The sequence below is a fragment of the Diorhabda sublineata genome, chromosome 5 (assembly GCF_026230105.1).
Source record: "Diorhabda sublineata isolate icDioSubl1.1 chromosome 5, icDioSubl1.1, whole genome shotgun sequence".
In the NCBI taxonomy this organism is placed as follows: Eukaryota; Metazoa; Arthropoda; class Insecta; order Coleoptera; family Chrysomelidae; genus Diorhabda; species Diorhabda sublineata.
Genome location: NC_079478.1, coordinates 20,192,687 through 20,207,164, shown reverse-complemented (window position 1 = coordinate 20,207,164; position 14,478 = coordinate 20,192,687). Strand labels below are relative to the sequence as shown.

The 14,478-nt window shown below is 28.2% G+C and overlaps 3 protein-coding genes across 8 annotated transcripts; 1 reads left to right on the top strand and 2 right to left on the bottom strand.

The window, feature by feature from the left end:
* Positions 1-22: 22 nt before the first annotated feature.
* On the bottom strand, positions 23-7,456 carry LOC130444398 (dihydroxyacetone phosphate acyltransferase). Of its 6 annotated transcripts, none has more exons than XM_056779506.1 (12): positions 7,125-7,456; positions 6,205-6,454; positions 5,869-6,045; positions 5,356-5,485; positions 5,099-5,302; positions 4,888-5,039; positions 3,454-4,084; positions 1,732-1,811; positions 821-979; positions 561-727; positions 442-503; positions 23-159 (listed from the first exon to the last, which is right to left on the bottom strand). In XM_056779506.1, the coding sequence occupies exons 2-12, from the start codon at positions 6,388-6,390 to the stop codon at positions 83-85; spliced, it is 2,025 nt and encodes a 674-aa protein (XP_056635484.1). In that variant the 5' UTR covers positions 6,391-6,454; positions 7,125-7,456; the 3' UTR covers positions 23-82. The 6 variants fall into 6 exon arrangements, with proteins under 6 accessions (XP_056635484.1, XP_056635485.1, XP_056635482.1 ...); XM_056779507.1 differs by lacking the exon at positions 7,125-7,456 and adding an exon at positions 6,511-6,660; XM_056779504.1 differs by having other exon boundaries at positions 23-503; positions 7,125-7,167.
* Positions 7,457-7,581: 125 nt separating this feature from the next.
* Positions 7,582-10,088, bottom strand: LOC130444397 (zinc finger protein 300-like). Its single transcript, XM_056779500.1, has 4 exons — positions 9,887-10,088; positions 9,361-9,780; positions 8,874-9,205; positions 7,582-7,904 (listed from the first exon to the last, which is right to left on the bottom strand). The coding sequence occupies exons 1-4, from the start codon at positions 10,064-10,066 to the stop codon at positions 7,685-7,687; spliced, it is 1,152 nt and encodes a 383-aa protein (XP_056635478.1). The 5' UTR covers positions 10,067-10,088; the 3' UTR covers positions 7,582-7,684.
* Positions 10,089-10,479: 391 nt separating this feature from the next.
* Positions 10,480-12,030, top strand: LOC130444200 (lactosylceramide 4-alpha-galactosyltransferase). Its single transcript, XM_056779251.1, has 4 exons — positions 10,480-10,712; positions 10,767-11,340; positions 11,390-11,632; positions 11,684-12,030. The coding sequence occupies exons 2-4, from the start codon at positions 10,811-10,813 to the stop codon at positions 11,982-11,984; spliced, it is 1,074 nt and encodes a 357-aa protein (XP_056635229.1). The 5' UTR covers positions 10,480-10,712; positions 10,767-10,810; the 3' UTR covers positions 11,985-12,030.
* The last annotated feature ends 2,448 nt before the right edge of the window (positions 12,031-14,478 follow it).

The window sequence follows — 14,478 nt, the reverse complement described above, 5'->3', positions numbered from 1 at the left end:
GAAATGGAAGGAAAAAAAAGAGTTAAATAAATGATTTATTCAAGTAAAAAAATGTACGATTACACAATTTAAAAACAAAAAATCACAATTTGTTTGGTATTTGTCCTCTAAGAACTTTGTATGATAACTGGGGAATAATACACCGGGGAATATATTTTTCTGGAAAATAAAATTATTTTCTCACAAAATTTGATTTTAAAATAATTGAAAATGTAAAAAAAGCTGCAGCCATTAGAAATTTAGTTACTTAAATCTTGAAAATGTAAGAAAATCACATTTCCACAAGAGAAAATGATGAATATTTCATGATTTTTTTTTTGAGTTTTTGCATACAACATAAACATTTTGAGTTTTATTCACGTGTCAAATTAAACATCAAGAAAATATTAAAATTTTTGATTAAAAAATAACAATACCCTATATAAAGTCCTGTAGACTTACCAAAATTGGTTTTCATAGAATAAAGTTTGTTCATATCGGTTTCCCACAAGATTTTATTGTTTCTGAAATATATAAATAGTTGCTAAAATAATTGATTACCATGAATTTTAATTTCTAACCTTCTGGTTTTCTTCAAAACGCCCAAATCGCATAAACTACCCAAGCAGTTACCGATGGTATCCAAATTTAATGAATAGGGATGCACATTTTGTTCTAATACGATTTTTTCTAATAACATTTGAACGTTAACTAAAATCACTTTTTCTTCATTGGTTTCACAAAGTTTCTAAAATATATCGCAGAAAAAAAGAGATCAGAAACATTTGATTATATAAAAAAATTTCTGTTGCAAAAAATTATATAGAAGATAGTGTTTTACCTGTAAAATCACAAATACGGCTTCGTAAGACAAATAAAAAGTGACAAAAACATTTTCTATAAACTTTCGAAGTTTTCCATTATTTCCCAATCGATAATAACCATTAGAAACATTTATTAGATCGAAAAAAGCAGCATTTTCAAGTGCCGCATTAAACACCTAAAAAAAATTATCAAACTCACGAATTCAGTCCCCAGAAAAATTGAATTTAAACAAAACCAAATTTTTTAGGTTATGTCACAACTAACTGTAAACGAAAAATCAACAATAAAAATAAATATCATCACTGTAAAAAAATTCAATCGAGAAAGCAGAAGAAGAACCCTCAATGTTATAATTCCAAAATACATAGACTCCAAAGGAAGTTGTCATTCTGATGTTTCCTGTGTCCCACTTCCTAAAGTGCTCTGATTCTGCTATGTATATCATCTTGAGTGAAAGACCAGCCACCAATCACACTTCTCAACTGATAGTTATGAATCTTCTAGATTGTCCTAGGCCTGAAGTGTTTCGATTCTTTAGCCATTCGTTCAGTTCATTAGTGAAACCGCAGTAGGTCCTAAGTAAGGAGTTTTCACCCCCTTTTTTTGCAAAGATGTCTGCTTCCTCATTGCTGGATATACTCTAGTAACCCCATAGCCACATTAGGATTACAATGTTTTTGTTAGCTAATGCTTTTAGGGTTTATTTGAATGTGTTTTTTAGATAGATCTAAATACACCTTAGCACATACATGTGTTATGTTAATAGCTATTTATGAAAAATATTGACAAAAATTATTCTTCTGAATTCAGTTTTTATTTATATACCAAGTGTTGTGTTAAAAAACCACCAATTAAAAGATGATAGAATGTCATGCATGTTAGTAATTAAATTTTCATCAAATGAAAAAAATATTAAAATCAACACACCCTTCTATCCTGCGAAGAAACGGTTATGAATTCCTTGGCAAATAGAGATCTCAAAAATTGATAATTATCAAATAGTTGATCTAAAAATAATAGCAACGATAAGTTTCCTACAAGTTTTTCAAAATTTGGTAAACATGCAGTCTGTTGAGAATTAATCAAATTATAATTTTGGTTTGATCATTACAACATTCATACACATATTCAATTAATAAAAATATTAGAGTAACATCTTTCTGTCACCCCATGTATAGTATGTGCCTCTATAAGGCGGTTGATAAATAAATCGTCTTTATATGACTCCTTGATATTTAAAATAGTCAATTCGATGAAATTATAATGTAAGTAAATCTCAACAGATCAACCAACATACAAATAAAAACATGCAATACTTTTACCACATATTTAAAATTCTACATTAGTTAATTAAGTAGAGAAACAATATTAATAAAAAGTGGTATAATTTGTAGAACAACTAAAGATATACAAATTCAATAGCAATAAACAATCAAATAACGTCATAATTGATTTTTTAATTTCCAAATATCAAAATACGAATTAAAAAAACCAACTCACCACTTTATTTTTAGTAATTATGAATAAAATACCAAAAATACGACGACTTTTTACTTTTCTATCGTAAAAAAAGATTTTAGATTTAATGCTAGGTTATGAATGTTTGTTTTTAAACTAGCACTTTAGAAATCACTTAAATAAATAAATCGGTAGTCGTAATATAATTTACTACCCTTAGTAAACTTATAGTCTGAAAATAATCTACAAAATGGACATAGTTTGTTTACAATTTAGGTAAATGATCTGTCAAAATTGCCAACTAGAGACAAATGTTACAATGACCAATCGGGAATCTACAGTATTGCCAACTCCGAAACCAAAGATTTTCAAGAAAAACTGGAGACTACTATCTTGAATTTTATTCTGTTTGTTATTTTAACGTGATTTTCTTTATAGGTACTTAGCGACTCGCGGTGAATTTCCCTTTTTAGACGTATTTAAGTTGAAACTATCATAACTATAAATCTTCAAAGGCAGTTTGTGTTTTTGAATACAGGCAATCTAAAAATACTGCTGATCTATGTCAAAATGGCGGTCGTGGGGTAAACTATAGATTTTCGCGTATGTTTTCATGGTTTATGGCGTTAGATGTTTCAATGGAATTAGGTCGAGTATTTTTGCTGTTTTTTAGTACGTCTCCAAGTTGGCAATGCTAAATTTAACACACTTTTATCTATCTTTTATTCAAATTACGGGAGTCTTTTAGACATTAATTTATAATAATGTCTAAAATCCAACAAATAACTTCACTAACCACACAAACTTACGACAAAAGTGTTTGTTTACTCCGCGTCGGCATGTTGTTGACAATTTAATTTCTCAATTAATTCAAACGAGCTAAGATTGTTACACGCAAATTTGAATCATATCACAAAGGTAGATAGAGAACACATTCCCAATACTGATATATGTAAGATTACATGTCAGAAATATTCTTGAGTGCAAACGACATGAAATCCTGTATTTACATAAAATTAAAAAGCGAAAAGTTCAAATTCATTTTATACCGAATATCGACAAATTTATTGTTTATTTGCATCATAGTAACAATTTTTAAGAGTATTCGTGGTATCTTATTAAAGTTAAATAAATATATAGGGCGATTCATTAATATTTGTTCGCATACGAAATAATAGACATGTCACTTACCTCCATCCATCGATTTTATTCCTAACGAAATTAAAATTATATTTAATTCAATGAAGTAATGAAGAACCAAGTTGCTGTATATCTGTAACGTAACGAACGGAATTGAATGCGTCATTACGTCGTCATTAAGAGCGTGCGCCTTTAATCTCTTCAGATCGAATGATTGCTGGTTCACTTTATTTTTTATTAACGTCAATTTTTTATCTTCGTTCAACATTATCAGACCTTTGTGTACGCTCAAAGCCTCTCTTACGCTTTCGGTTAAATTTTCAACATAAATAAATCCGCCCAAATGTTGAATTATATTTTTGATCCATTCCACTTCTTCTGTTAATTCTTCTATAGTTAGAGCCGTTTTATCGTACGATAAATTGTTATTTAAAATGATAGCAATTAAATTGAATACAGTTACAACTGATACTTTTTGATGTCGATTCAATATTTCGTATGCTAGCGACGGTAAATGATTCTTTTCATTTTCGGTTAATTCTTGTTGATACAAAGGACCTAAATTATGGACGCCCCTGTTTATTTTATTTCCGAAAAATTTTCTTACTGATATAGGCGCGTCCATGTGTATGTAAATGTTACCGAATTCTTCTTTCAATATCTTCATTGATTTAAATAAACCCTTAAAAATGTTCATAATATAATTAAATAAAAAAAATATATTTAAATATAATTCCCGATTATTATTCTAATTCCTATATTTCCTGTCAACCATAGATAAAATAAAAATAAAGAGAATTGATCCTTCTTTCACATGCCTCACTAAGAACATCAGAATAGGCAACTGGAGTATGACGTCACGAACGTCATATTGTTCATTTTCGAACCAAAGTTTGTGAGGTAGTGTGTGTTAGTTAAAAGGTGTTTAATTAGTTTACTGTTGTATTAAATGTTGATATGTTTAGTGTCAGATATATATATATATATATATATATATATATATATATATATATATATATATAAGATCGCTAACGCAGTTAAAACTTTGTTTGACCAAACAATGGCGTTGTGTGATTTATAAAAGAAGTTTAGATGATATCAATTAAATTCTGTAACAATGTAATCAGTATTACGAAATTAAAAAGTTTATAAAGATTTTCCGTAATCTCTAAAATACAAATAAACTTGACAACATCAAATTTAGTATATTATTAACATGTTTTATTTGGATTATGTAAGTCCCGTCAATTTATAAGGATAATTAATACAAGAGTAAATTAATAAATAAATTTAAATAAACTCTAATTATAAACCCAGAAAAAACAACAAAGTGAAACTGCAAATTATTATTTTTTCGTGGTGTCTAGATACAAATGAAATAAAACAGTAGAAATATTGGATTGGATACTACTAGGTAAATTCAAATAGTTTATTAAATAAAGTGTTAAATGAAAAATTTTCGATTTAGTTTTGGAAAAAACTTACAGAAGTGCTTTCCTTGGGTTTGGGCACACCTAATAATTCGAAAGCAAAAAGACTTTCTTCTAAAATTCTATCATAATTAATACTAATTGGCACAAATAGAATGTCGGGTACTTCAGAAAGAAAAAACGCTTTAAGAATCATTGTTAACAAACCTGAAATAACGAAATCGTAACTATTGGAAAAATCGATTTTTTTTTGGTAATTTATTTACCATATTTAGGCGGCAATGATTTGTTACTTCTACTTCGAGTTCCTTCTATAAAAAATTCTATAGGTAAATCCCCCTTTGTAGTAATTTGATGAATGTATTGTCTAAAAGTAGTCCAATACAAATTGTCGTTATTGTATGATCTCCTCATAAAAAAAGCCCCCGTATTCCTAAGGATCGTTCCCATTCCCCACATACCGTGAAAATCTAAAGTAAAACTTATAATTAATGACCAATGGTGTAATATGGTATTTACTCACCCATCCCGGCTGCTATTGCAGGTAATTCAATGTCATAAGTAAAATTCAAATACGACATCATTATAAAATCCCCATAACTTCTATGGGTCGGTACAAAAACGACTGGGCAATCGCCCATAGATTTTTTTATCTAAAAGCGAAATTTTCACTAATATCAAAATTATGGAAGGTTTCAGTTTTTCCATCATCATCACCAGATTAATCGAAATTAACAACCTCAAAAATCCTCAATTCCTGTAGTACATATGAGAATTTACCAACCCTACCCTGTATATTTGTTAGATATACGATATTTTTGAACAATTATATTTATACACCAATTAAGATAAAGAAATGATTAAATAATTTATGTGCAACGAGATTTATAAAGTTTTTCAGTAGTGGGTGTCAAAATAAATCATATATTGAATTCATGTTAATTTCATTTAACCCAGATAAACTATAATTCAATATAAAGAAATTCCACTTTTGCTAGTACATATAAAAAGATAACAATTGAACACATAATATTACCTGTTCAACTTGCTCCACATTTACATATATTCCTCTAAGGACACGCAAACATATTTTTGTTAATAACAGACCTAGCCATCTAATTACTTTAATTTTTCGATCATAACCAATTTCATTTAAAATAGCAAGCACCTGTGGTTCTAACTTTGATTTTGGTATGTTCTCTCTTATACTAATCTAAAAATTAGAACATACCAACTATACACACAACATTTACTTAAAATTTACTAAATTATATTAAAAAAATGTAAATGGGCATCAAGAGTTTATTTAAAAAACAATGTTTCATTTAAGTTATTTGTAAACTTTCTGTGAATTTAATATGATTCGACTTACTTGCATTAACAGATCTTGAATTTTTGGACTGTTCAAAACAGCTATTTTATGTGAATATGGTGTGGGTCTAACTTTACCTTGACCATATGCAACTTGAAGATCTAAACGTTTGGATATCCATAACAAATTGGATACTTCTTCTCTTCTGAGTTGTAAAAAGTTTTTGTAGAAAGTTTTACTATTCATTTTATTCAAAATTTGTATCTATTTTTAATAATTTCGTACACTATTTCATTACGAAAACCATAACCTAAACACATACAAGATTAAACACTAGAACACTTAAAAATGAAAGTTCAACCGTACAAAAATTATCGTCGTAGACTTTAATCGGTATTATCACATCTTGATAGGTACATCAACGATATTCAATTTCAAACAACAAACGCTTAAAATATCGTAATTTGTAATAAACATTAAATGCTTATGACACTTTGATTGCCAAACGTAAGTGATATCTATAGGAACGAAATAAAACTAATTATAGAAATGGGTGCTGAGTTTAAATATACTTCCATTTTTCTCTCCTAGATTGCGTTGATAATCGTTCTCTCTACTCCCGAGTGCTTTAGTTAGTTATTATTTTCCCATTACTAATATTTTAGAGAATTTTCAAGCATGCACAGTATACATAAAGTGTCTCGAACGAGAAAGAAAATTAATACTGTCGGCACCGAAACGTTTTTTCCCATAAGAACTGTCTATATAGGAGTATTACATAAATGGTTGTATTATACATCAGGGGTGGATCTAGCAAGTGACGATCGCCTCCCACGAGGCAACCATATTGGTACGAAAAAAAGTAAATAGACGAAAAACAACGAATCAACTTAGGATTTTAATAAAATTAGTTTATTAATAAATGATTTGAGTATTATATGATAAATCAATATGATAAGTACTAATAACATAAATAATACCTTTATATAATTCTTGGTTGACCTCCTGGTTCCAGTACTGGTTCGATTAAATAATAGGTTATGTTGACTAAATGTCACAATTTACGAACTTTTTAGAAGTTGAGTATTTTTTATGTAATCTAACACATTACATTGACATAATAATATCTATTATTTTAATTAATTAACTAAAATTTCGTAGAAATAAAATAAATGATCTGAATTTTATAAAATTAATGTAAATATAAACAATACCGATGGTGCCAGATGCAGAAGCATAAATTTCTGAACGAGTTGTCAGATCTCTTTAAAAATATTATGTACGCTGCAATGTTGTCAAGTTTACTAATTTTCTGATAATTTGTATATTTAGTATGTTTTATGTTGTAACATTATTAGAATTGGAATTTTGCGTCAATTATATCATCAATTGTATCTTTCTTAAGGGGTGGATAGGTTTTTTATTATGAATACGAAATAAAAACACAAAAAAATTTATTTTGAAATAACCAAAGACAAAAAAAATTATATAAAAATATATATTTCAAAAATATCATTTTGTATTTTCACTTTTTCTTATCCTAGGACCTATGAGTTTTTAAATGTCTAACTAAATGGGCTTTTTGCGAAAACCTTTTGTTGCATATTTCGCACAAATACGCTTTTTCTCCAGTATGTATCAACATGTGTTGGTAGAGTTGACCCTTTGTTGAAAACGCCTTTCCGCATTGATCACAGTGGTAGTTTTTCTCACCCGTATGGATTTTCGTGTGAGTATTCAAATTACTAGAACTGGCGAATCTGCAAAATTAATGAAAACATCTGCCATCCCACAAAATATTATGCTTCAAATCTACGAGACATAAACCTAGTAACGTATCAAAGTAATGTTTGTTTAAATGAAACGTATATAAATCCAAAAATCCTTATTTTCCCGTTCCAACGTTATTTTTTCAAAATTCTTCTTCTTTCAGTACCACAATTTTCATCCAAAATATATGTATTATACAGGGATTTCAAGTATAATTGAAAATGTCAATCTATTGCAGACATATTTTTAAATAATGGTTAATTTAGGTTGCTATATTTTTGATTTTATTAATTTTTGTTATATATAATACAGGGTGAATCAAATTACATTGTTTTCTCGGTATTATTTTTATTAAACACACTATATTTAATATCATGATATAAATTATTTTCGATATAGTTTATTTTATCTTAAATACTTCACCATTTCCAAAATTTCGAGAAATAAAATGTTATACAGGGCGTTAGAAGAATTATAATCAAATTTTAACAAAACGCCCTGTATAATTGAGAAACTTCAAACGAGCTTTGATCTATTGTGAGCATAGTTTTCAAATAATAGTCTGAATTCGCTACATTTTTTGATTTTATCAATTTTCGTTTTATATAATACAAAGTGAATCAAATTACATTTTTTTCTCGGTATTTTTTTTTAAACACACTATATTCATCATCGTCACTATAAATTGGTTTCAATATAGTTAATTTCATCCTAAATACTTTCCCATTACAACAAAAATAAATAATATGCTATTGAAGAGATTTTTCAGATAAATATAACTGATTGTAAATAGGACACCCATATATTGAAAAATATTGATAAGAGGATATTATAGCAATAATTTTTTGAAGGATAGTCAAAATTTATCGAACCAACCGATTCTGGAACTATAGGTTAAATATAATACAGGGTGATTTAAAATACAAACGTAATGTACATAACTAAATATTTATACAAACCTTTTGTTGCAATAAGTACATCCATAAGGTCTTTCTGATGTGTGAATGGCTATTGTATGTTTAGTTAATTGCTGTGCAGTCGCGAAAGCCTTATTACAAGCTGCACATATATGGTTCTTCTCGCCCGTATGAGTTCTCATATGGGTATGGAGATGACCTCCGTTAATGAATCTCTTTTCACACAAATGACAAATGTATGGTCTCTCTCCCGTATGGATTCTAATGTGATGAACTAATCCCGGTTTGGTTCTAAATATTTTCGTGCATACGTTGCACTGGTGTTGTTTTTCTTTTTTTATTTTTTTTGAATCTAATACTAGCATATCGTTTAACTAAAATTTGTACAGAGAATTGATAGTTGCAACTATTGACTAAATTTGAGTTTATGAGATTTTATGAATGAATTTTAGTTGTACCACCTATTTTAAACTGCAATATTAACTTATAAACTTAAATCTGATCATTATACAACAAATATATGACTTACCTTATCATTATCTTGTTTGCTATTCCCAAAATCGGCATCTAATTCTAGAAAGTTATTCCTATGAATATCAAATACTGATGTTGAGTCTACACCACTTTCCAGCTGCACATTTTGTAGTATTTGCGTATCCGATGGTTCTATTAGATTACTATGTATTTCCGTTACATCCAAATTATTTTGAGTATCGTTAGTTTTTGTTCCTCCATCGTTATTTTCTTGATAAGTTTCCCTGTTTTCGTCCTTTTTTATTTCTACGAAACCAGTTAAATCCGGAGCGGAAGGTAAATTATGAAAACTTTCGAAACATTGACGTAATTTTGCGTCCGAGGACTCACACTGTGTTTTAAACTGAAATGCTACATTTAATTTGGATAAACATTTTTGGCAGATGTAAGGTGGTAAGCCATCACCTTGTAGAACCTAAAATACAAAACCTTTTATAAGGTAGCATTAGTTTGTGTACGGTGATAAATATTTAAAAGGGATAAATTGAGGTTTTGTGCTGTAGAACTTTTTAGTCCCTTACTTGTACTGCAGCACAAGCCATTATAAGTATCGAAAAGTGCGGTGGTTTTATTGGATCGAATATCGGCATAAGTTTCGGTCCTTTTTCCAAACATATTCGACATATGTTGTTAATATTGATTGTTAAATAATGATATAAATCGTTGGAATGTTGAATTTGTTTGTTATTATAAGCTGCCATGTTTATATTTATAACTGTTACAAGTGTCAAAATTGTTCCATAGATAAATACAAATTATATATTCTGAAAGATTTACTATATACAATATTACTTTCAATATTGGAGAGAAAATGTCATTTTTATGAAATATTTATTAACTTATAATTATGGAACAATAATTTTAGCTACAGTTCGAAATTCAATAAGGTAGTGTCTATTCATACGAGATCCGGACGATAATCCAATATTTGATTTAATCTTACAAAAATAAAAAACTGCATATTAAAAGCAAATATTTTTCAATTCTCCTATAATTTATTGAAGTGTTTATAGAAAAAGGCGAGTCCGCGACATTTATGTGTTTAACGAATATCTTACTTTGATACGACTAGCCACAGCCAATGCATAAACTCTTCTTTTTTGTAAATTAATTTCTCTGTTGTCTGTCATATAAACGTCAATAATATGCCTTTTTAATTAAATATATTTTATTGTATTAGTGAACGTTTATGTGACATTGAACGTTGCTTTATTTATTTTTTTCTTTAATTTGTATGAATATGTGCAAATTTCTGATCCTAGGAATAAAATAATTTCAAAACGTTCCAATGATGATTGTAAATACTTAAATTGTAATAAACATATATCAATAGTACTTATTAGATTAGTAAGCATTTAATAAATTATATCACAATGTTATAATAATTCTCTTTACTTCCAGGCATCATAAACCAACATGCAAATCTTTTCAACATCAAAGAAAACATGAAGGTCTTTATTTTACAAAAATGTTTCAAGATATTGCTATGTTTGGTATTGATATCGATTGTAGTCGTTTTCTTTTTTCAAAACCAATATTTATCATTAAAATTTTATAAATTTTTCTATTCAAAGGATACTATTTCTTGTTACCGAATCCAAACGCCGTCTCTTCCAGATATCACAGAAATATCGCCTCGTAAAGGAAAATCCATTTTTTTTCACGAAACTTCTTGTAGATCTTTTTTTAATGACAAAATATCGATAACTTCACGTCAAGCTTGTGCAGTGGAAAGCGCAGCTAAAATTAATCCAAACTTAGACGTATATCTATTGTTCACTTCACCTGGTTTACTTAAAAATGAAAAAGATGAATCCGATCGAATACTTCAAGCATTAAAAACTTATAAGAATCTCAAAATGATGCATTTAGATTATGAAAAATATGTAAAAGGAACACCCGTTGAAGAATTGTACACATCCGGAAAAATAGACAACTCTTATTATGCCCAATCGCACGCCAGCGATGTTCTTAGGTAAGTTTAACTTATTGAAAGTCTCCAGTATACAAAATATTTCATTTAGGTACCTTACTTTATGGAAATACGGTGGAATTTATTTAGATTTGGATGTTATTGTTGTAAAATCATTAGAAGACGTCCCACCTAATTATGCAGGAATTGAATCTAATAAAAATGTAGCGGCGGGTGTATTGAGTTTTGATGCTACAGGGGAAGGTCACAAATTAGCTGAACGTTGTGTAAATGATTTGAAAGATAATTTTAATGGTCGAGATTGGGGTAACAATGGCCCCGGAGTGATAACAAGGTATTTTATCTCAACTTTATAATAAATTAGATAAATTTAATTCTATTTAAGGTTACTTAAATCTGTATGTAACGTAGAGTTGGCTAAAGATATGATAAATAAATATTGCGGCGGTTTTACCGCTTATCCCTCAAATGTATTTTATCCGGTGCCTTGGCAAAAGTGGAAAATGTATTTTGATGAAAATTCTACAGAAGCTGTGGTTAATTTATCTAAAGATAGTATTGCTATACACGTTTGGAATAAACATAGCGAACTAACCAGATTATCTTTATCTTCCAATGCACCTTATATTCATTTTGCTAGGAAATATTGTCCTAGAGTGATTGCAGCGATCGACGAATATTTTTAAATATATTTATTGTTATTTTCAAACATATTAAATGTACTAATTTCAATTGTGTTTTATTTAAAGCCTCTATCTCAATTTATTACAAAAATCAGTTTTTAAGGATTATAATGAAGTCAAAACTAATATAAACTACAAAAAATATGTTCTTCCACTAACAGAAGAGATTTTTTTAACTATAAAAATTTATAAATCAAAAATAAAAAGAAGTTTTTACGATGGAATATAAAATCTGACAACAACGCGTTAATGCTCTCATCAAATCAAAATAAAGTTCATTCTTCTATTTTGTACTGATATGTTCAATCCGTAGACTATCTACCTAGTTATGTAAAAACGTCTTAGGACAAGTAATAAATTTCCAAATTAATATTTTTCCTCACTATTTACGAGTATTAAGGTGAAAATAAAGTTTAAGCTAAAAAAATAGATATTTCTAACTAAAATATTTTATTCAAAAATAGTTCATTAAAATATTAGACATAGAATGTTTTGGCCTTCATTCAAGTCAGCTTTCATCCAGTAGAAAGTTACGAATGTTCATGAGGACATAGACATAAAAGGATTAAGCTCGCAATTTATTTAGAAATTGAAAACTTTACCAAACAAATTATCCTTAAAATCGATAGAATTATAGAAAATACAGAAGCTACAAGAGCACAACTAGAATAATAGAAAACCATATATTATAACAACAGTTGCACTACCAACATAAAAATATTTAGTTTTGCCAAGAGGGCTGTAAACGGAAAATAAAAGATTAACTTGTTGACTCATCTGGATGAATCTACTATAAAACAGGCGAATCTTAATTTTTATATAAAATTATAATTTAAGGTATATTATTCAAAAAGATTATAATATTAGCTATTATTTACGCCCACAGTTCTTGTTGAAAACCATGTGCCAATAGAATACTATATCTTGTTCATTAATGACAATTCAGTCGGTAATATAAAAACAAAAATGTTTTGTCTAATTCTTGATATTCTCTATAAATAATGTCTAAATATTTTTTTATTACAATTTCGATTTTTATTATTCTAACAAACATTTAAAAATTAATATTAAGGATATTTCAAATATTAAATTTAACGCTTATGACATATGTAAAATGTGTTGCCTATTTTGAATACAGATTGTTAATTGGAGGGAAATCTATTATTTTTGTTTAGGTGTACATATAATACAGTGAGTATTATAAAATTTGATTATTAATTTATGTTTTTGAGTGCAAAATCTGTGTTTTCAATAAAATAAAACTCAAATTTATAGTGAGCAAATTATGTGGAACCCCAGATTATTTTTGAAATTGGTACGATTAATTGTGTTCTAGACTTTAGAGGTTAGTTTTATTATTTAATATATTCATATAACGTTTCATATTTCTTTAAATATCAATTTAAATATTCCATTAAATAGGGATTAATTATCTTAGCAACATGAAAGCTAAAAGACAATAAGTATAGTGTAAATGATGTACTAACTTTCATCGTTAGTGTGAAGTAAACCATTTACAAAAGTTTATTTTTTAATTTAAACAAAAGAAAAAGTAAATCATCTTGTATATTATTAAAACACTTAACGTATATTTCTGATGCATTTATTTTTAAACATGTATTGAAATTTTCAAAATGTGCTTGTATGAAAAAAACTTTTAATAAATGTAGACAAGTATTTGTACGACAGCGAAACAAACAAGTAAAACTAATACGCTTATAACACCTATTACACTTCATCTTGTATATCTTTCTGGTAACACCACTATTGAATACGATTAATTTTACCTTAAAATGGCGGAACTGAAGCAATTATTACCCGCAAGACAACTATAACGAAATCAACCCCCTTTGTACGATGCTAGCAACGACGTACGTCACCCTGTTCAAACAAATAGATATTTTTTATAATATGGAAACGTTTGTCGTTACGTTATTTGTTCAGATAATAGAAGCTACGGCATAGCTTATAAAAATTTTCACCCGTATTTTAACGGAAAGATTAACATTAGACACAGTTAATTTTGCACGCAGACCCTATGAACATTACGGCTATTGTGAGAATGTTTTCCTATTTCTACAGTACCGTATTTAAAATTTTTTAACCATATTTAATCGATTTGAAAGTTTTTATATCTTTTAATGGATCGGCGCCATTTTATGACACGTAATAAAAATTGAGATGAAACAAGAGAAAAAAATTAATGAATTATTTTAATATTAACGATTTACGTTATAAAAAAATTCGATATATAAAACAGATGTTGTTGTGAATATATATTTTTTCCATTATATATAAACGATTTTTATGATAAGTATAATACTTTCAAGAGTTCAAGTCTCGTTTTCCGTTGCCAAACGTTATGGTAATATTATAATTTTATGGGTATATCACCATATAAATACGGACCTGTAATTAACTCGAAGTTTAAAAAAGACGGAGAGCAGTTATCGCATTACCTCCCGACAAAGATAGGGTATATTTAGCGTTCAGCTGT